At 38.0% G+C, this 22,802-nt stretch overlaps 1 protein-coding gene across 5 annotated transcripts in view; it reads right to left on the reverse strand.

Annotated features, from left to right (window-relative positions):
* Positions 1-5,295: 5,295 nt before the first annotated feature.
* The window catches only part of MAEA (macrophage erythroblast attacher, E3 ubiquitin ligase), a 48,919-nt gene continuing 31,412 nt past the window's right edge, over positions 5,296-22,802 (reverse strand). For 4 of the 5 annotated variants that reach the window (XM_056490916.1, XM_056490918.1, XM_056490915.1 and 1 more), the window contains 6 exons: positions 19,589-19,711; positions 16,570-16,646; positions 10,532-10,640; positions 7,862-7,995; positions 6,973-7,168; positions 5,327-6,572 (listed from right to left, as the gene is read on the reverse strand). In XM_056490916.1, the coding sequence (XP_056346891.1) occupies positions 6,477-6,572; positions 6,973-7,168; positions 7,862-7,995; positions 10,532-10,640; positions 16,570-16,646; positions 19,589-19,711 (735 nt within the window). In that variant the 3' untranslated portion in view covers positions 5,327-6,476. Of the gene's footprint in view, positions 6,573-6,972; positions 7,169-7,861; positions 7,996-10,531; positions 10,641-16,569; positions 16,647-19,588; positions 19,712-22,802 lie in introns of all 5 variants that reach the window. The other variant, XM_056490914.1, reaches the window with a different exon arrangement.

The following is a 22,802-nucleotide window of genomic DNA, read 5'->3' on the forward strand; positions in this document are numbered from 1 at the left end:
CCTCTTCCCCCACACCACTGATCAAAACAGCTTCCACCAAGGAGTCACCTCAAAAGGAGGGGATCAGCAGCAAGCAGCCAGGGGTTCAAACGCTGCCTGTTGGGTTTCTGCTATCCCAGAGCAGTTCTGCCAGCAGGGCACAGAGCTGGTTCCAGTGGAGGTGTTAGCTGGGCATTACAGCACGATGCCAGGATGATGCCCTTCCTGGCAAGAATTAATACAAGGTTTTCCTTAATGACTGCATCTAGGGCAACTTGAGCTTTTCTAAGATCAGTTTTCCCCTGACCCCTCCAGTATTTAATAAAGTATTTCTTTGGTTTGCATCCCTAAAGCTGCTACTTGAAAGAGGAGACATCTCCATAAGGGGCACAGACGGGCACCCAGAGGAACTTCCCACAGCTCTGCTCCTGGCTCTTCTGAGCAATTTGTCTTGCTGTGGTTTGCAAAGAAAGAAAAGGAAATTGTCTACTGGTTTATTATCTGTTTATTTCCTTTTGGGGAATTTGTCTATATGATCCTGCTTTATCTCCATGGGTGGGGAACAAAATATTTAAGTTAGTTAAAGATCTTTTTGTCCTGAAGTGAATAGACCTCATGAACTTATTCTCCTCTTTCTTCCTTCTGGCTCTATCAGGAAAGACTCCTGACTGGGAATGCAGATGATCTCCCTGGAAAAATTTGCTCCTCTGCTCTCTGGGGTAGGTATAACAATTTCTTTAAATGCACAGCATAAATTTAATCTTACAGGATAGGAAATAGTGTCAAAGGAGTAGGTACAGATGTTATCCCCTACTTAACCAGCTTTAATTTTCCGTTTTAGTTTGGGAAACTGAACAGCTCAGTGATTTCTTTGCTCCATCTACAGTGTAAGAGATATGACCTGAACACCCAGGCCTGTGCTCCAGCTTCCAGCACAGCAGCACCAGACCCCTGTGCAGCCCCAAAACCAGAAGGATCTGAACATGCTGGAATGTGTCCAGAGGAGGCCACAAAGGTGATCAGAGGGCTGGAGCCCTTCTGCTGCGGAGACAGAGACAGCTGGTGGTGTTCAGCTCACAGAAGGCTTTGGGAAGGCTTCTAACACCTTCTAGAACCTAAAGGGGTTACAAGGAAGCTGGAGAGAGACTTTTGACAAGGCTGTGGAGTGACAGGACAAGGGGCAGTGGCTTCAAACCGGCAGAGAGCAGGATTAGGTTGAATATTGGGAAGAAATTCTTCCCTTTGAGGGTGAGAGGCCCTGGCACGGGGTACCCAATGAAACTGTGGCTGCCCCATCCCTGGAAGTGTCCAAGGCCAGGTTGGAGAGGACTTGGAGCAGCCTGGGGTAGTGGGAGGTGTCCCTGCCCATGGCAGGGGTTGGAATGAGATGATCTGCAGAGGTCGCTTCTAACCCAGACCATTCTGATTCTACATGATACGATTCCCAGACTGGATACTAGAGCAGCTTCTTTCCATCAGTGCTAAACAATCAACAATCCCAGGAGACTGATCACTTGGCTTCTATAATAGGCAGTTTTTTTCACTTCCATGTTGCTAAGTTATTTCTGGTTTCCTCAGTGCATCTCCCTCTGCACGCCGCCCACCGATGTCGCACATTCCCATCTTTATTAGGAGCAAGCAGCAAGGTGCTGGGTGCAGTTTTGTAACAAAGTCTGGATCTCTACCACACAGTCCTTCCATGTTAATTTTTTCTTCTTTCACTTTTAAAAGCTTTAGTTATTTTAATCTCTTTGAAAGGTAACTGATTGATAACATTTCCTAGCTCTACCCTGATGCTTGATCTCATTTTTATGAGTCAAACCAAACAGCTTTTCTTGTTCAGCAGCCTTTCTGTTTCTTTTTGTTCTGCCATTTCCCATTGTTCTTCTTGTGGTGCTACTTATCCTATAGCTGATTTCTTCTGGCTTAGGATACAGATTTCAGATAATTGTAACATAATCAAATAGCAGGATTTTATGATGTAGTCGAAAACTCACAACTGTGAGCTTCTCAGTGAAATCAACTTGTTGCCAGCTAGCAAGGAGGACTAATTTTATTTTTATGTTAAGTACTTCCATGTACAGTTTTAGAGCTTCAGTTCAAACTGAGATCAGGACATCTCTTAGGATTTTTTTTTCAATGCCTAGCTCCCACACAACTTCTCACAAAAGCCAGCTGTAAGGTAGAACTACTTTGTGTTAGCTCTACAGCTGCTGTACCAAAAACATCTTCAGCCCTCACATCCAACAGTAACTGAACTGTAACTTCTTGCTCTCTCTCTCTAACCTTGATTGCAATTTTCCCCCCAACTTTGCCAGAGATACTTCTAAGAAGTAGAAGTTCATACAGAACTTACCTGGTTCTAAGAGGATGTGTTAGTAAAGAGTTAAGAAATTCTGCTGTCCTGCTCTGTCCATCCTCCATCTCCTTCTAAACAGAAAGTTGAGCTCCTGAAAACTTTTCAGAGCTTAGCTATCAGGGCCACGTCTTTAAAATAAATGACTGAATTAAGAAAAATGCTGCCTTTCAGTGTGGCTGACTCATGTTGCAGAACCAAGCAGACACCGAATCTTTGGAGAAGCATAATGGCAGGGAGAGCCTGGTGAATATCTGACCCCCCTCATCATCAAACAAGGAATAGATTCAGTGACTAGAGCAATCCACTGGAAACAAGTTTATCTGTTCAAGAATGAAATGAAGATCAGACTCGACTATCATGTGGATCTGGCTGAGCTTTATTTGGTGTTCAGAATACTCATTATGGAACATGAAAAAGCAGGATGAAGAAATTTTAAATACTCATTTTGTTTTATCAGGTGACCTCTATCGTGCAACAGGATACCCACTGCACATTGTCACAGTGTGGGTCTCAAAGCACCCTCAATAAAAGTGTTTAGTGTGTTTCCCAACACACACTGCTCAGGGTGAGGCTGAAAATAAAGCAAATCAGAGTATTCCTTTTTTTTTTTTTTTTTTTCCCTCCTGAATAGTGGTCCATTATGCATGTTCAAAGGCTTCTTTTTGGCAGATTTCCAGATACAATTTTCTCATTCTTCCTGTCCCAAGTAATATATTCTTTTTTGTCCCCAAGGAGTAATTTTATTACTGAGTAGGAAAGGCCATGCTTATATTAAAAAAAAACCAAACCCAAACCCTTGCCAGTTCATCAGCCTTCAAAGCTTGCAGGAAAATGTTTTGCTCGAGTTTGGTATCAGCTTTGCTATTTCCTACCTACAAAACGTTGTGACCTCAGCATCCTGAACCTTTCTCAGCCTGGAAGATAATGGGAGCTGACACAGGGCACTGTGAAGGGTTACCAGTATCTCTGTTCACAATACTTCAAATTTTCAGGATTTAGAGTAGGGCTTTGGACCACAACAAACAGAAGGAAAGGTTAAGGCAAATCTCATCTTGGTGTAACCATTGAAATCAGAGGAATTTGTCCTGATCACAACTGGGACAAACAGTTGCCTTCAAACAGGAACACTGCAACCAAAATCCAGAGCCTTGTTAAGCTGCCTGGCAAGACTGAAAAACATCATATTGAAGGATATTGTTCATTTCCAGCTCAGCCAGATCTTGAAAAAGTCTTTGCTTTACTGGAGAGTTCTACCAAGTAACTTTATACTTACTCTGAGTCACCTTCTGCTCTTGGTTTGATGTCTGGGGCCACCTGTGAGATGAGCTGTGAACCAACACCTCTGTTGGACTGGGAGCTCAAGGCTGCACTGAGCAGCCAGGGAATGCAAACCAGAGCTCCCAGCTGCACCAAAGCAGTCTGTACCTGTCACCATTTCTGACCCTCATACAGCTAGGGGCTCCCAAAGCCATGGCAGAGCAAGCCTGAGAGCAGCCCAGCAATTCAGAAAGGCCAGCCAGGAAGCCAGAGCTGTGGCTCACAGGCCTTGCTGCAGTCAGAAGGGGTTGTGTGACTGCAGATTTCCGAAGTGAGCAATCAGAGCTAACAAACAGCTGAAGCTCCCCTCCGCTCCTTCTGGAACACTCCGTGCTGACACACCATCAAGGACTGAGTCCTCATGTTGGCACCTGGCCCTCTGGAATCACACCTCCCATCAACAGGGGCCCTCCTTGTAGGACAGCTGTTCTCTTCTCACATCTCAAACGAGGTTTATTTTGGAAGTGTGGGTTTCTCCACCACTCTGCTCAGGTCACAGAAATCAGAAAAGGCTGGTCTCAGGAAACCACAGCTCTAACTGGTATTTAAGAGAAGCAAAAGTAACAATTTCCATGCCCTACAATTGTTGTGCATTTACCACACATTCCCTCAGGTCAAATAGAAATCTACTGCTTTGGCCTTTTATGAATTTCTGTAAAGTAGGGAAAAGTGAGATTGCTATGCTCGCCCTTCTGCAATGATGTGTAACCAGTGTCCCAAAGAAACAGAGGTGCTGTTCCATGTGGCTTTGACTAACACTGCTCCTCAGGGTGACATCCTCCCCCTTTGAGTTGAGGGTGCTCCAACTCTCGCCCCAGGAGAAAAGAAGAGAGCAGTTACTGCATAACTGAAAGCAAACGACTCCACTTACTAATGTAAGTTCTCTCAGTATCTGCCTCCACCTACTCTTGGTACATTGCACTTGTTATAAGGAATCATCAAATCTGCCAGTTCAGAAAATGCCCTGAAAACAGACCCTTCCCTTCCCTTCCAGCAGTGAGTGCAGGAGCCCTGGCCTGTGCCAAGGTGGCAGCAGTGCCGTGGTCCAGACACACCTGTTCTGAAACATCAATAATTGATGCCTACTGAAAATGGAACCTTTTCAGACTCACCTCCCTGGAAATCTCATCTATTTACAGTTTCACTGTGGCTAGTACCAGCACTTTAGCAGTATCTGTGACCTTCAAGTGTTGAACATGAAAAGAACTTGTGGTCCTTTGTGCTTTGTTAGCATTCTTTAAAGCATGAAAAACCCACACCTAACATCACCCACAACATTTTATTAACAGGAAGGCCCTAGGACATGAGGCTGTCTTCTAGGAAGAGACAGAAAAAACCCTGAAGTATTCTGTTCATATACAAAAAAACCCCAAAAATACTAATTTGACTGAAATGCTCTGAAGAATGACATTTATGGTTACTTTGTGGCATTTTTTTGGTTTGCTGGGGGATTTTTTTTTTTTGTTTTTTTTTGTTTGTTTGGTTTTTTGTATGTGTGCATATTGTTAATTTTCTTCTTTTTATTTTGAACCTTGCAGAACACTGAGAATCAACACTTGAAAGTTACACTCCTTTTAAGGAAGGCCACTGAGTTAATTCTTTTTACATTTAAACACAAAAAAGCTTTCTAATTTTATATAATCAAGAAATGGAAAACAATTTTTATTAACATGTCTTACATTTACAATCTTTTATTAGCTAATCAACATCAACATGCAAAAATAAGCGCTAAATACAAACCTCTACAATATGGTTTTGTTTAAACTACAATGGTTTAATTCTTTTGAAAATTCATAAGGATGTGTTCTGCAGTTGTTAAAATTGAACTATTAGTTTCAGTAATGAATGCTATTTAGACCCTAAAATTATGTAATCATCCTGCAAGGCATCTTCAGAAACTTCGCCCAACACTTAAGAATACCAGCTCATTGTCATGTGAGTACATTCTCAAAGCAAGAAATAAGGCAGTAGCACTAATGATTTCATATTGAACCCTATGCACATAACTAATAACTTTAGAAGGACTTTAACACTATGGTAGACTGGAAAAAGAACATTTAAACAAGCATTAGATTTTGCCTGAAATGTTCTCAGTTCTTGATACTTATGCAACCTCCTTAAAATATTTGGGTTTGGAAAAAGACTTCATACTCCTTCAAACCAGTCCCTATTTGATCCTCCAGAGAAGCCACCTTGTGTCAAAGACATCAAAAATATCTTCCCATGGAAATAAGTTACATCATTCATGTTCAGGATTACTTAACCAGAGGATCATAAAGAAGGCAAAGAGGAGCTTAAAGGAGAACACGTTGGTAGTACTGAGATCTTTGATAACAAAAGGGTCTTGGACAATTGTGAAAAAGAGGGAAGAAAAATGGATTTAATTTCAAATCTGTTGTAACTTTTCCCCCAGTGCAAATGTCCATCTTTAAAGAAAGCTATCCTTTAGAAGATGAAAGTACTTTTCTTTGAGAAGAGTCCAATTTTTGACCTTATGTTACAAAACCTTAACAATCAAAATTTGTTTTTGTGTTTTTTATTCAAGTACAAACTTAAGTCATAATTCCTCTCTTCTTTTTTTTTTTTTTTCTCTTTGTTTTTTTTTTTTTTTTTTTTTTTTTTTTTTTTTTTTTCCTTTCAAGAGTGTTTATTGTTGCTCATTGATCTTTGGTCGCAAGAAACAATAATGCCACCGACAGGTCTGCTCCCCAAGGTGGCAGGTTTTGCTTCTTTGCCACACATTAAGGCCCCCTCTTTACAGGGTATGCCAAGATACACTGTGTCAAAATTCCAGCGGCACTTCATTGTGTGTTTTACGGACCTACATGATGTAGACTTTCTCAGCTTGTGAGAAGTTGAAGACTTCTTTGGTTCTTGGGCAAATTACTTTGTCATCTTGACGAATAGAAAGCAGAGACTGAAAAAGAGTGAAACCAAAAGATAATATTCACAACTGTAACTCAAAGCATTATTGAACTGTTTAGGAAATGAACTTTTAATTTAAAAAAATGTTGTGGTCTGAGGTCAAAACGTCTTTGCCCCCAGAAGTTACTTATTGTACATTATTGCTCTCCGGAGAGAAAGATTTCCAATGCCATTTGATCTTGTGTTATAAATTCACATAGTTAGATATGTGACCATTAATATGTTTTCATAAAGACCAATTTAAGCAGCTAAATATACAGTCTTTAAAAAAATTACTGCAAGAAGTATTTTTCTAGCTTCTGACTGAGTTTATAAACTCTTATTTTCATCTAGCAAGTTATTCTAACCACTGCTATTTTAGCCTTCAGCAAGTCATTGACTCCAACACTTACATTGTATCCATAGACATATCCATTTGGTAACATCATAGGAGGATTATTTTCGTTCATTACATCCCCTGAAATCTTGCAGACTAGTCGGGAGTTGGCACAATGTGCCATCGGCAGAGGCTGAGCCAGCTTGTTCAGGGATTTGCTACACACAGGGCAGTCGGGGTTTTTTGAGCTCCCATCCTCTTTGTAACACTGTCTGTTAAAAGCAAGTTAGGGAACAATCGCCACAATGAAACCATAATTAGCCTCCCATTGTATGGGAAACCTTAAAATTAAAGATCGTCAGCTGTGCCAACATAGCCCAGGTGGCAGAATGCACAGGAACATTTAATTCAAGTTTAATGCCTACACAAAAGAATCAAGGGCTTGCTCTGTTTCAAGGAATAAGAATGAGCAAAACGTACATCTGGCAGCCTGCACAGGTGAAACTGCTTGAGGTGCAGCACTCCAGCCCTTCTCCAGCACAACACAATGTGCAGCAAACCCAACAAAGTTTCAAAAGATGCAGCTATGTTTGAATATTCACATAAAACCTAGCAGCTAAATCTGTGTTTAAGTGCATAAAAACTGGTAATTATGACCCAGCTCACTAACCCTTGCAGGCATATTCACTAATTTCAGACATGAAAAGACAGCCAAACCAAACACAGTGTTACATTTTACCTTAAATTTTTTGTTTGGGCATGCCTTTTTTTTAAACCATAATGCTATTTATTATAATCTCCCCTTAATTTCATAGTGACCAATTTATACTCCATTTGAACAATTCGAGCAAAAATATTGAAGTGTCACATTTCTTACTTGAACTCTCTGAAAAGCATCCATAAGCCAAAAATAAACCCCTACAAGGCTTTTTTTCACTCCCAGTAATAGCTGCATTAAAGGATACGGTGTTTTTATAGCTGAAAGGCCTGCCTGGAGTGTTATAGTAAAAACAGAATTGTTTCCCAGCTGATGTAGTCTGTAGTTATCATATCTGAACTGTTGGATCAGCATTCTCCATCGAGCAGGGTCCAAGAGATCCTGTTAAAAAACAACACAACTATAAGTTGCTTTCAGTCTAATTGTCCCAGGGGGAAAAAGCCTGGGAGTGGCAAATTTTTGTGCAAAACTCACTTGCACAAACCCATCACCAAAAAGAAGTGTATGCCCCAAAGCATAGTGCTTAAAAAGTACCTTTTAACACTACTTTGTTAAAACAAGTATTGTTTAAAATAGCTGGAGCAATATTCCATCTCCAATATCATATACCAAATGTTCTAATCAAGGTATTTTTCTTTTCATGGAAGTAAGAACTAAACCCACAGGTCAAGGATATACTGAGCTCTAAAAGCAATGCTGTGAAAGAGTCATGTAAGAAGTGAAGATGCTTTGAATATAAACTTGATGTCATCTATATAGGCATACACCTAATCCTTTCTTATTATTTGAATCCATAACCTGTACTTTGGTCAAGAGAAGTGACAATATTTACTTATTTTTATATAATATTTAGCATATAGATACTATACTGATCATATTGTCAACTGTGCATGCTACACTTTGAGGGAACCAGGATAAACAATGTGAGGACACATTACAGCACCTTCCAGTACCTAAAGGTACTGCATGACATCTGGAGAGGGACCTGTGACAAGGGAATGGCTCCAAACAGAAAGAAAGCAGGGTTGGATTGGACTTTAGTAAGAAGTTCTTGGCTGTCAGTGTAGTGAGACACTGGACCAGGCTTCCCAGAGAGGATGTGGATGTTCCATCTGTAGAACTTGGCACTGCTGAGGCCACATCCCAAGTCCTGTGCTCAGTTTTGGGCCCTGCACAAATACACTGAAGTGCTGGAGTGGGTCCAGAGAAGGGCCCAGAGCTGGGGAAGGGTCTGGAGCACCAGTCTGATGAGGAGCAGCTGAGAGAGCTGGGGGTGTTTAGCCTGGGGAAAACCATGTGGACAGGGCAGATGAGGACATGGTTTAGTGACAGTTCTGGGCTGGGTTGATGGTTGGACTGGATGATCTCAGAGACCTTTTCCAAACTTTACAATTCAATGATTCTACTGTTTGAGGGCAGGTTGGATTGGGCTCCAAGAAATCTGGTCCAGTGGAAGGTGAAGTGACATAAAATTGTTCAATGGATATCAAAGGAAACAGCTTGTTTTGCCACAATAGTAAATGTTTTCCTTAAAGTCCTAAAAGAGGGAAAGCCAGAGAAAGTTCTATTCATTGGTTATAGAAGATGCTTCTTTCTTTGGATTAATAAAAATCAGTTGGTTAGAGATATGATCTCACATACTTTGTCACAGATTTAAATTTACTTAAAGGCATTTTAGGAAGCCATTTATGCACAACTCATAGTCAAGATACTAAAGGTAACTCCAAACAACAATGTGCTGTAATTGTGTTGAACTAGGCAATTATTAGAGAATTCAAAACTTAACTTCCATAAACTAGAATGTTTTAAGTCATATCCATAAGTATAGAGAATTTTTCTCATTGTACGGCTCTACGTGGAACAATCCTAGTTAATTCTCCTTGTTCTCCCTCATTGAAACACTCCATCCAAACCAGCCCTTGAAATAAAATACAGGATCTTTATTTCCTGCCTATTTCTTTCAAACTACTAAAATAATGATAAATTCTATCTTACACCCAGTCTTCTAACACATCTATCATTTATATTCATAACTTAGATTAAATCTAGCATGTAAAATACCAGGATCCTTCCAGGACTCTGGGATGAGCAAAGAAATTCATATTGATTCTGTGAGTTGTTAGTTTCAGGGTTTTTTTTGTGTGGTTGTTTTGTTAAGCCATGATTTCATCATCATGTTTAGAAAACGTGTTTATACTGGCACTGCCACATATTGGCTTGGCATTTCATGGAACTCTTGTCTTGCTTTGACAACTCAACTCTTCTCTATCTTCTGTCTCCAAAGCCAAGTTAAAAAGAAGTGAATTAGCACACGACCACAGAACTCAGTCTGTAGAAACAGTAGCTACCTATGAATTTTGCTTGATTTAAATTTAGATGTAGCTATTACGACTAATATCTACACTAATTTGCATAATCCAAATAAATGATAACTTATTTTAAGAAACAAAAATACTGTTTTCACGTCATTCAAATCATCCCTCCTTTCTTAATCCCAACCACTGCAAAAACAGTAATGTGAGAAGTAAAATTAAGAACTGCTGTTACTGTATGAAAGTCACAGTTTTGTATGTTTAACAAGACTTTTTTTTATCCTTTTTACTTCACCATCTTCTGCCTCTTGCTGTATATTTAATTATTGTGCTTCCAGCCCCACAGATCTCTAATACTGGGTTTATGGTAAGTCTAGCTTAGTGTGAATCCATGCTACTATTACAAACTGAAACAATACAAATATTTTCTGGATTAATGTACAAGGACTGGTTACTAAAATTAAGAATTCTTACAAAGGTGGAAGTTAGGAAGCAAAACTTAAAAAAACCCTTTATCTTGATATTATCAATGCATTTTCCTGTGCTGAAAAAAGAATGAAACATCTGTTTTAATATTGTGTTGGAGCACTGAATTTCAATGTTACCTTATAGGGAGAGATATGAGTGTCTGAAGGGAAGGCCAACATTCCCATCACCTGTCGAACCTCATCCAGCTGGCTTCCCTCAGCCTGACTGAAGTGCTTTCTTGCATGTCTGAAATACAGAATTGATACTTTATTAGACAGCCTTGCTTCCAAATCAAGTAAACTTACTTAATTATGGAACATTTTGGAGAAAACCTCTAGATTCTGCTCTCAACATATGAACTCCAAGAGTGCTCTGTGTACATTTTAAAAACTTGAAAAAATAAATCCTGCAAATGGGAATGCAAGAAAGACTAAGAATTAGCATTTTTACGCTGTAATTTCTTAGAAACCAGAATCTTTTTCTGCAGTGTGAAGTCTTGCCTCACCCAGAATTAAAACAACCATGATTATTAGAAGAAAGGGCTCTGCTCTTGCAGGCTTAGTGTATGACAATCCTCTGGCTTGCACTCATAAGTGAGATAAAGGCAGTCTGAAAATCAGCTGTTCCAGACCCATCACACATCAAGAGTGTTCAAATATCTGCCTTATTTATACTAACATGTGGGGCAATGTTTATTTTGAATAAATGATTTTTCGGGGCCAGGGGTATAGGCAAGAAGACAATTTTACTTTATATGAAGACTACAGGAAATTGTAGAGCAATGTAGTAGAAAACACCTTTTTTTAAGCCAGGAAAATAAAAAAATTAGAACTTTGGTGTAAATTTTTGTACTTTAACACATAGAGATTGAAAGGGATACACATATGGCTGAAAGCTTGAATATTTGAAAGGGGTGACAGAATTACCAGAAACATATTTAAATAAAAAATACAAACTTCAATATTTCTCAGGAAATAGTAAGAAACCATAAAATTATTACCAGATTATGAGGATATTCAACTACATAAAAACCCTATATGAAAGTTCCCAGAGTCTAGTCTTCCCAAGATCAGTAATGCTCAAGTTGGAGTATAAGTGTGCAGGAAGACCCTTCAGCCTGTAAACTGGATTAGTTCAGGATTTCTGCTAAAAGCTTCTGTTTTCAGTGGTGCACAGATGTAGCACAGCAGGCTGGGTATAGAACCAGCATTATACTGAATTTCTGGCATTGCATAAGTGTAGGAAAATTTTCCCTACGCTGTGACTTCTGCACAGTTTTTATTATGGGGAAGATACCAAGTAATCTCCCAAGTCCTCTACTAAGAGTTTGCTCTTTTGTAACTTTTGAAGAGTCTTTTATTAATTCCTAAATTACTTTTAGGAATAGACAGTATTTTCAAAATGCCCACTTAATGGCTTGAGTAAGAAAACTAGGCACTTTTTTTTTTTTTTTAATCCAATTCTGAATTTGACTGCTACACTGAGGTCATCAATACCATGAGAACAGTCTCTTTAGCACTGTTTCAGTACTCCCACTTCCTCACCCACCCAAGCCAGGAAGCAATGGAAGTTATGTAGGACAGAATGTTTCCACCCAATTTCCTATGCTGGTGAGCAATTCAGGAATGTAAACATTGTTCCCCAGGTGATTACTGTTACGAAGGCAGAAGCACAAACCCCTGGCCTGAGAGAAGAGGCAGCCTGGACACACTGGAAGAAAGCTACAGTAACTGTGGAGAGCTGCAAATGAAATTAAGAGCTTTTGCAAACACAGATTAGGCAAACAAAAAAAAAATCAGATCTACCAGCTGAGATAAATTATTATCTGTGCATGCATGAGAAAAACAAGGAGGAAAAAAAAATCTTCTCACAAGAGCTGATCAGAGTGCAGTTATGTTCTGTGATGGTAAAACAGAAGTGACACTTCAGTTTGCACCAGCCTGGTTAGTGAAGAGGTTCTCCTCTCTGCCAGGCCATCAGCCTTCCATCACTTGTAAAAAGTACTGAACATACTGGGATGTGGTGGCTGATTTGGGTTCAGCCAGAATGAGTTAGGTTTTCTAAAGTGACCTTGTGTTAGTCTTTATCTCTTGACTTTCCCTATCTCCTGTGTTCTTCAAAAAAACCCCAACCAAACAAGGAAGGTTTCCCACAAGGTCTGCATGCTATGGTGAACTTCATCCGCTGAGAAATTAAAATGGGGCAAGAGATCTTTCAAAGGTGAAGCAAATTCATTAATCCATAGCACTCAAGTCTTTTTTAGATTGGGAAACAAGACACAGTAGTGTAACTTATTTGGGAATACACAAAAGTGAAATAACACCTTATCTGCCCTCATGCCATTGCTCACCCCTTTCCTTGTCATCCAGCTATTTCCACCTCTGTGCTAGTGCTGTTATTCTCCTGGAGGTCTGTGTGAACATTACAGTGCTGAATTGCAATGCTTTTACCACCATTAGCACATACGAGTCTCTACAGCTAAGGCAGGGAGCTACATTTTTCTAGAAAATATTTTTAAAATCCTGACAATAGACCCTCCCTGAAGCCACTAAAATCCTGTGACAGATCAAAGTAATAGGGAGAAATTTTTTTTTTTTGAATCCCAGAATGATTCTGTAAACTCTGCAAGGACAAAGTTCATCATCTTTTGTGTGTCTCTCCCAGCTCACACAGGTACAGCTGACCGTACTATTTACAAAGACCTGAAGACCTACAGTTCACTAAGGGTACACTGAATTGTTGCAAAAAGATCCACATTTTCAATGTCCAGCTTATATGCCTACATATGCCTGAATATAGCAATGAACATATTTATTGGGCAGTAGCAATAACTGAACACAAATATAAGGTGTTATCAAGAGAGGACTTGTTTCTATTCAGTTTTTTTGGCCAAAGCCTGAATGCCTTTATCTCAGACCCTTATGACAACCAGCAGAATTTACACTCAAAGTGCTCAAAAGCATACTTATACCCGTGTTCAACTGCAGCCCACCAAAAAAATAGTGTTCATTCATCCTTGCAGGATGGAAGCTGACTAAGATGATAGACTGTAGCCATTTTCTCCTAACTTTGCCCACCATCAGCTATTATTTACTCCTTTTTGTCCTTTGTATCCCCCGAACAAGAAGTGCACATGCTTTGTTAAGCTTTTAGCTGAGAACTTTGTGTATCTCTGGCACTGCATAAAAGCAAAAAATCAAAATGCTGTCAGATTTCCCAGAATGAAATTAGCGAGAGCTCCTGAAGTGTGAAACTGGTGTCAGTCATTCATTGTTACTTTAGTAGGTATAAATTTGACAAAAAAACCCTAGAGACTGAGAGTTAAAGGCTAATGATACTAGGCAAAAAATTTTGTAAAAAATTGTTCATGAATACAAAGAGTAAATCTCTTAAATATAACACATTCTTGAAACTTGCACTTTCAAGGCTACTCTGATAAGGTACCTTAGAGGAAAGCCTGTTTGTACTCATTCTAAAAAGCTACACAAATTCAAACACTTATTTAATAAGATGTATATTTTTAAAGTTCACATCAATTTTAATGTAAAAGCAATGTCACTTCAGAGGCTCTCAGTAGGCAGCAAAAGCTTTCAAACTTATTTAAACACCAGCTGCGTTTCAACAAAATGTCAGTTCCCCCAGTTCCACTCATACAGGAAACTCCTTGGTAAACAGCCTCTTTCTCTGCTTTCTAATGGATGCCTGACCTATTTATTGCACCATAGACACAATACTGAAAGAATCCTGCTGCAGGCACTTAACAGAAGCAAGCTAATGAAGCCACAAGTTGCAAAGGTTTGCTAGGAGCAATGAGATTTATGCCACACCTCCCCAAAATGTATTCCCTTATTCATTACTTATTTACTTTGAAACAAAGTAGAATGCAATGGTAAAAACTTACAGTCTTAAAGACACATTATTGAAAGAAAGCATTGAGATGTTGAAGTCTGAATGTACAAAATAATCAAAACTCATCTTGCTAGAAAGGAGTCAATTAAGATATAGAAAAACTTCCATAGCTCCTTTTATAATTGGTTATGAAGTTAAAGCAGCACTGCCATGACTGGTAACTTATAATTGCCAAATATAAAATGTATGTCAGCCCTGAATTTCAGCAGGTATATGCAATACATACTTCACCCCAACGATAGTCAATATGGATGCCTTGTCTGTCGTATACAGGAGCTCTAAGTTGTAAACCTCAGACAGGTTGTCCCACACTAAGCATGCTGTGTCCTCTTGAGGGCTGACAGCTTGCAAATTTTACCACTTCTGATGTGGAAAAGGGATGAGAGGGAAACAAATATCCAGTAACAATAAAATACAGAAGGACCTTATCTGCTTTGTCCCAGTTCTCAGCCTATTTCCTTATTCCAGTTTTGTGCCTCCCTCTGGTTTCCAAGCTACATAAGGAAGCTGTAGTTCAAAGAAAATCGTTTTTAGAGCATGGACTACTCATTGTTAAGATGCATGACTGCACACTTGGCAAAGAAACAAACTGAGAATAAAGCTAAAGGCACAGTATTCATCTGGTATAAAGAGCACCATGGGCTTCAGAAGACAGATAATGGAGTTGAGTCTCTTTCATCCTTTTCTTAAGTACTTGACAATTCCTTAGGATTTGATAATTCTATCAAAGGATAAGTGCACATACCTAAATATTAGCTTGTAGGTTTTGTTTTAAATTATGTTTGGTTTTAATTATTAACATTAAAATTAGCTGGAGTTTATCAGATTGCACATTTGCATTGGCTGGGACCAGAGCAAAGATGATTTAAGTGCAAGTAGGGCAAAGTAGGAATGATATTAACTCAAAGCAAGCCAAGCATCTGAATGAAACTACATATAAAAACTGAAAATAAGCCTAAAACTTTGCCCTGCAGAATGTTTTCAGTCTGTGCATACATTATGATAGATGTCTGTACCTCTGTGTTGCTCTGACCAAAAAATCAGCTCTGCCACAAATAAAGTTTAAGTTTCTGAAGTACATAGTTTGAGTTTAAAAGGCAGCAGAACTTGCAACCTTTTTAACATAGAAATAATATGTGGCAACAGTGTTCTCATCAGGATGCATCAGCAAAGCTTCAAGTTGGGCCATGAACTTCTCACCTCTCTTTAGGTTTAGACATTCTCACAAAATAGAATCTGCTGAGAGTTCTCCCTTCCTTATGCACATGGAAGCCCCAGTAGCTCTGCCACCTGCACAGTTCTTTGGTGCTGGCAAGGTCACTGCTTCTCAAATTATCAATACGTTTCTTTGTCCCAGTATCAAAATTCTACTTATTTCAGCAGAACCAGTTTCCTGTGTTATCCTGGAACATTATTCCACCTTAAATCAGGACCATTAACTCGGATGCATAAATTGCTTCATGTGCTGCTACTAAAAGTATTGTCAGAAAAACTCTTGTGGTTGAAGTCAGGCAGTGCTTAGGTGTGACTGCACTTCAGTCACTGATTCACAACCCACTGGGCATTGTTACTTTCTCTCTGTAGTCCCCACTGAACTATTCAGAACTGTTAAAAATGGATATTGAGTTGGTTTCTGCATTTGGAGCCAGAGGAACCAAGTGAGGAAAACCAAACACAGCCAATCCCTCTCCCACCCACAACCATATAGAACTCTAATGCATCAATACAGTGGGTGAACACAGCCTTGCAGGTAACTTGCAGAACAAAAAGTTTACTGAAGATAGAAAAGCAGAAGAGGATTTAGTTAAAAATTGAAATGTTAAAGCTTTACATGAAGATTTCATTAACCTTTTAGTATTTCTGGTGATTAAAACTGTAATGAATTGCCATGAGAAACTGGCTGTACCTCTTGAAAAATTAGTTAAGGGTGAATATATATTTATATATTACATTGTATGCCACCAGAAAATCCATTTGATTTTTAAAACCAGTTAATTTTCTAAACCTTGATTTTTAAGAATAAGAAAACACAAAAGTTTCAGGGACAACATCAATTCTTTAAGAAGGTGCATCTGTGGAACGATACTTTGCCTTTAAAAAAACAAATCCAAGGCCAGCTTAAATCCAAAGACTGATGACAATATCAGGCAAGACCCTTCAAGGCTTTACAGGGCTTCTGGGTGTTGCAACAATAGTCACATGTTTCTAATGAAGCATAATACCATCTTGTTAGGAAAATTGTTTGGAAAGTATCCTAATTTCATACCTCACAGCATCCAGTCTCTTGTTCTGTCGAATGAGTTCAATGAACTCTTGAATCCTTAGGCTGAACTCCAGACAGCTCTGAGATTAAAGACAAGACAGGGTCTTAGATGGTGCCAAAGTTGCACCGCATGGTTTGTTAACGACTATGTGTGCACAACAAAAAAGAAAGTGTTAATAACATGCAACCTGGTTTGCTTGCTTTTAGGCATTCATGCAAAAAACCTTGAAATGCTGGCTCTACAAACAAGATCAGCACAGAATTCCCTAAAAGCAAACAAAATCCTCCTCTTGCCTCCTTTTAAGCTTCAGCAGGGATGAACTTTTTCCTACTGACTGAAAGCCTTGTTACCTGAGACACAAACGAGAGTAACAGGTGGTTTCCTTGTTCTTTCTTACAATTTAATGTAGTAGAGTCAACAGGAGTTTGGGGCTATGTGATAATTTAGACAAGTCTACCCAGAAGACTGCAAGGAAGAAACAAGCCTTTGAATGTTTTTTAAAAAACCCCAATATTAACAAAAGCCAGCACAAAGTTTAAGTTGCTGCAATACCCTCCCTCCCTTTTCTTCAAGCTTCTATTCTACTCCTTTTGTCAAACATCTAAAAGCCATGCTGGAAACAAGTCTCAAACAAGAAAACCAAGTGGCATTTACCTGTTTTTGGAAAAAGGTAAAATTTTGAAGCCTAATGAAGTTGAGAGTGTCCCTTTAAATCAAATTCCATCACCAGTTCACAAAATCTATAAAAAAACTTTGAATACATGGAATTAAAAAGAAAAAGATCTCCCCCCCATAAAAGAATAAATCACTATGCTTCTTTATAGGGACACAGTCAACTGTTTTATTACCTTACAAAAATAATGAAAACCCAAAGTACTCTGTATCATGGAAAGAACTCTATTCCCTGTATTCCTCTGCTCCACTTGCTGAGTTGTTTTTTCTTTACCCATGTTTCTAATGAATAGTTGCCTTTTGTTTATTGTCCATCAGCATAGTCATATCAAAATTCCTCGGTGACTTCAGTAGGAATTTGAGCAACTCTGAATTTCTATCAGTTAGTTGCCTGGGGTGACTGATGCACACATTGCAACAACTGCTTATTTAAGATTTAAAACTAAGCCACTTGAAAATAAAAATGATGCATTCTTTCATATGTTAAAACCTACTTGTTTAAGGAACAGAAAAAAATATTTTTCAACTATGCATTTTTCTGTATTTAGGCCCAGATTTAGCAGACAATAAAAATTTTTCCTCTTGAGATTTTCAATAGGACTATTTTAAAATACTTAATTATCCAAATCTACACAAACCCCTAAACTAGAAATTTAAATAAGCTTGTTTCTACTAAAAATCTGATCAAGCTTTTTAATTGTTAATGATACTAAATCCCAGGGCTTCTTTTGCAAGGAGGTTTCCATAGCAAAACCCACATGCCAAACAAAAGAATTTTCAAGTAAGGTGCAAGCCAGTGGCCCCTGGGGTTCTGCAGAGAAATGTAACTAGAAGAAGAGAGTCCTAGACAACCAGATGATGCACATTCCAACTCTGTACCTTCAAACCATCCCACAGCAGCTCTTCACAAGATTTCAGATCACTCACATCTGTACAGATTAAATGACTGCTTTTCCAGGCCACCAAACAGTTTAGATTTTAGGTAAGGCTTGCATTCAGGTAGGTGGTGGCTGGGATTTTAGAACATTAACACTGATGAGTAGCTAAGCAACTAGAACCAGAAGAAATGGTTGTGTTTCAAAAAGAAGCATAGTAATTTCTCTTCTTCCAACTCTCACAGTATTAGCTTTGGTTTTTGTTTGATTAAAAAAGAAACAAAAAAAGAAAAAAGCATAGGGCTTGCAGAAATAGGTTTTTGTTGTAGTTTGTTTTTGAAAAAGAGGATGGGTAAGATTTTTCCTTATTTACTGCTTGTTGAAAATCAGTGATGAAAAAGTAAGATGTTCAGATTATACTTCTTGTATAACTTAATATTTTAAGATTACACAGGGGGAATTTTTTAGCAGTGTAACTATACAACGTGGTTTACATACCAATTCTGCTTTTCCCTTAATGGTTTCCATAACAAGATCATCATTTTCTCTAGAGTAATCATTGGCTAATTTACTTTTACATCCCATCTTCAGCTCATTCTCAGTTTGGCGCCCCTGAGTGACAGAATGTCACTCTTTGCTTATTGTTAAATGCACTCAAACATTTTTGGTTAAAGAAAGCACTTGGTTCAAAAAATACATGGAACAAGCATCTTTGAGAGAGGCAGGGATCTTGGTTAATAACAGTTAAAAACAGATTTCTGCAAGTCCCATAAAAGATTACAGCATGTTTTGGAGTGCAAAATTTAAGAGACAAGGAAATTTAAACGGACTGCATAGCAACAAGTACACAGCAACGTTCAGCTCATGGCAGTCAATGGCTTGAGGAAGACTTGTGTTTATTACTTGATTAGATTCCAGCTTTCATTTTTGTATTTTCTCACAGCAAATTAATTCTTATTCTAAAGTTTTGTCTTCTTATATTCAACAGTTAAAAATTACTAAGACTAAAATCTGCATGAAATTTCTCTCAGAAATTTTAAACCTGAGAGGGCAGATATTACCAATTACCAACTCATTCTTAAAACACCTTCACATATAAACTGAGTTCCAGTCTCACCAGGATTCACAGAATTATAAATATAAGTTTACATGCATCAAGACACTATGTATTTCTGCATTTATTTGTTTACAAGTTACACTAAACCAAACCAAGTATTGTATTTTATTTAAGCATAATTTGTGGGGCCAACACTGAATCCAGAAGATGACCTATCACTCACTTCCAGGTCTGACATTTGTGAGCCTATTTAGCTCCAGCTATCTATGGCTTTTAAGAACCTTTTTATACTTACTGTCTTTATTTTTATACAAAACCTTTCTCAAGACCTGTGATTTAAAACATATTGACCACATCCAGCATCCAAGTGGTTTAGAAAATAGTTTAAGCAAAATGTGAACATGTTTTTTTTCATACCTTCATTTTTCTGAGCCTGGATTTGTTGTCATGACACCAAGCCAAGCAAGTCATAGTCTCTTGTCTTTCCAATGACTCTTCCACTTCTTTAGCAGTCAAAAACATCTCAATATTTACCAAGTCCTTCAAAACAAAAAAGGAAGAAAGGTCTTGTTAAATTGTGCTCATACTTTACACAGCAATTCTTCAACTTAGCTGGAATACAGACATACAAAAGACTTTGTTCTCAAGATCTCTGGATTTTATAATTGTACTTTGCAAGAAGACATTACAGGATATTTCCATGGACTGGAATGTTCTGATAGTGACAACAGCTCTCTGAGACTAGTTACATAAGAGAACTAGAACAAAAAAAAAACAACCCAACAAAACTATTAAAGATTACATCTAGAATCTTGCAGACTTTTATACAATTGACAAGCTTAATATCACAAATATTACCATAGTTCTAGTGAATAAAACCACTCTCAGAAATAGATGGCATTTCAGCTGTCAGAACAGCTGAATATACTTAATCTTAGAAGTTTTACCTTCCATGAGACACAGCTGAAAACCAAAACTAGCATGAGCTATATCACATTCACATCTTACATTTCATTAGTCAGCTTTTCCTTATAAATACAGGAATTCTAATACTATTGGGAAAGTGGACTAAATCATGTTAGGGTTATCAGAATGGTTATTTGCAGAAATGCAAACAAGCCACATGTATTTCTAAAGTGCAGCAGAACTTGAAGTTTTTACTAAATATTTTTCATTACTTCAATTTTAAAACCAAAACAGTAACATTTATTTTATAGGTTGTATGATCATAACCACAAAACCATCAAAAGAAAATAATGGGTCTCCAGCAGTTCTACAAGTATCAAATCCAAGTCAGACTGAGCTCAGAATTCAGACAGCTAAAAGTTTACAGGACAACATTGAGATGGGACTTTAATGGAATCTTTCCATACCCTAAGGTTAAAAAAAATTAATCTATTTTATCAATGTGTTGGCAAATGGACTGAAAGAATGCCAACCTGTTCCAAAACAGCATTTTTAAAGTATTCCTACAAGAACATGAGAATAATCTTGTTGCTGAAGTTTTCCTGATAATATGGTCAAGTGGAAGCAAAGTGCATTACTCCCTTGTGCATGATAGGTGACCACATAAAAACCTCTTGCCCATTAACTCATCTGTATAAGTAGCTTGACACATAATGCAGTCATATTCATTATCCTGCTTGCATTCCATACAGCTGCTGAGAGGAAAGACAATTCCATTTAAGTTACAAACAATAACATCTTCATAGATGTCCTCAAGCTTATTTGATCTATGTGCCCTCTTAGTAAACAGCACTTGCTTTTACAACATATTAAAACAAAAGCATTTGCTTTTACATCAAAAAAAGGACTGAAGCAGAAACAAATCACTCGTTTAATCTCATTTGTTAGCTTTTTATAGTGTAAGCTTGGTTAAAAAAAATAAATTAAAGAAGCATAAGGGCAGCATTTGTTATAAGCCCATGAGCTGGTGAGAGAATCTCAGCTATCTGTGTTTATCAATCAGGTGTTGCTAGAGCAGCCTTCTCCTATGAGCAAAAAGACTGCAATTGCTGCCGAGGCAGACAAAACTCTTAAATAAAAGAGAATTTTTATATTGCTTTTGAAAATTTAAATTGAAAAAGGTTCTATTTAACAGAAATGCTAATTAGATTTGCGGTTGCCAAAAGAAGTCAAAGCTTGGCAGTCTTCTCTATTAAATAGACAGCGTGTATCCAGAAAACAGAGAAGATTTTAAATAAAAAGAGTTTCTTTCAGAACCAACAATTAAATTTAAACTGCACCAATAAATAGGATTTTCTTCTCTGTTGACTTGATAGAAAGTTAAGGAACAATATAAAAAAGGCATTAAGAAATCCTTTTGTAGAGACAGGAATAGCTCTTGCATTTGATTAGAAGTAGTTAGAAGTCTTAATCATGCAGACTGATTACCACAAAAATACTAAGACACAATTAGGCAATAAACCTTTAAAAACCTCACATGCCACACAGTTTTTTTTTAAATCCAATCATATTTTCCTATCTTTTTTGGCGGTGCCTGCTCTTGGTGCTTCTTCCTTAGCTCGGACTAGAGGAAACAGAAGAAAGGAGTATCAGAGGATTTTCATCAAAACTAGCACAGCTCTTCTACACAAGCCAGTCGGGAGCACAAATTGTCTGCCTCAGTTTAGCACGTGTAACAAGTTTCTTATGTCCCAGTTCAAAAAAATCCCTGTTAAGACCCCAATCCTGAATAGCTTTCTCAAAGTATACTGCAATTCAGAGCTGTACAGGCTGCAGACCATACAGAAACACTGTCATTCTCAGCTCCCAAAACAGGATTAAGATTTCATTGGCTGCTACAAAGCGCCTCTCTTATATAATTTACATATAAAATTGAGTAAATGTAAATACACAATTTTAAAGAAATACTGCCACTTGATTTTGCAGGTGCAGAAAAAGCAGAAGCAAGAAATCTGTTTCTACACACTCCTCCTTGAACTGACACAGTATTCAGCACCATGGCAAATGTTTTCTGACTTGTATATAAACTAAAAAGGAATTCTAAACTTCTTAATTACCCCCTTTACAACATTAACGTCTCCATTTCACACTTTCAGCGTTCACACTGGAACAGGGATGCAACACTTTCCTGCCTATACTGCAGAACTAAGGAGAACCCTACCCTGCACACAGATTATTCCAGTGGTGCAATCAAACCATAACTCTTAGCACAGACTTTCCAGCCCCCTGTGCATTGCCATAATTTTGCCTAAATCACTTGATTATAAATACACAATACCTGAGGTTGGGAAGGAAGAATTACTTACATGAAACTTTCATTTAATTCTACAACTGTACTGAAAAATATTCTTATATGTCTCAAAGAGGAGAACTTGCTCCATTAAGTATTAGCAACAATTATCCAAACACTCATGGGGGAAGCATAGTACAAACCAGGCAGTACCACCTGGATTTTATAATTTCTGCTTTAAAAAACTGGTATTGGACTGAAGTGAACTAACTTTCCCTTCTATATAACAGTCACTAACCAGGTTTTAAAAGGGTAACTATCTCAACACTGGATGACCTTTATCATAAAAGAACTATTTAATTCCATTACAACAGTGAAAACTCCAGAGAAAGACATTTATTGTTAGAGAAAACTGCACAGGAAGGCTGAAGAGAC

Source organism: Oenanthe melanoleuca, chromosome 4, assembly GCF_029582105.1.
Source record: "Oenanthe melanoleuca isolate GR-GAL-2019-014 chromosome 4, OMel1.0, whole genome shotgun sequence".
NCBI lineage: Eukaryota > Metazoa > Chordata > Aves > Passeriformes > Muscicapidae > Oenanthe > Oenanthe melanoleuca.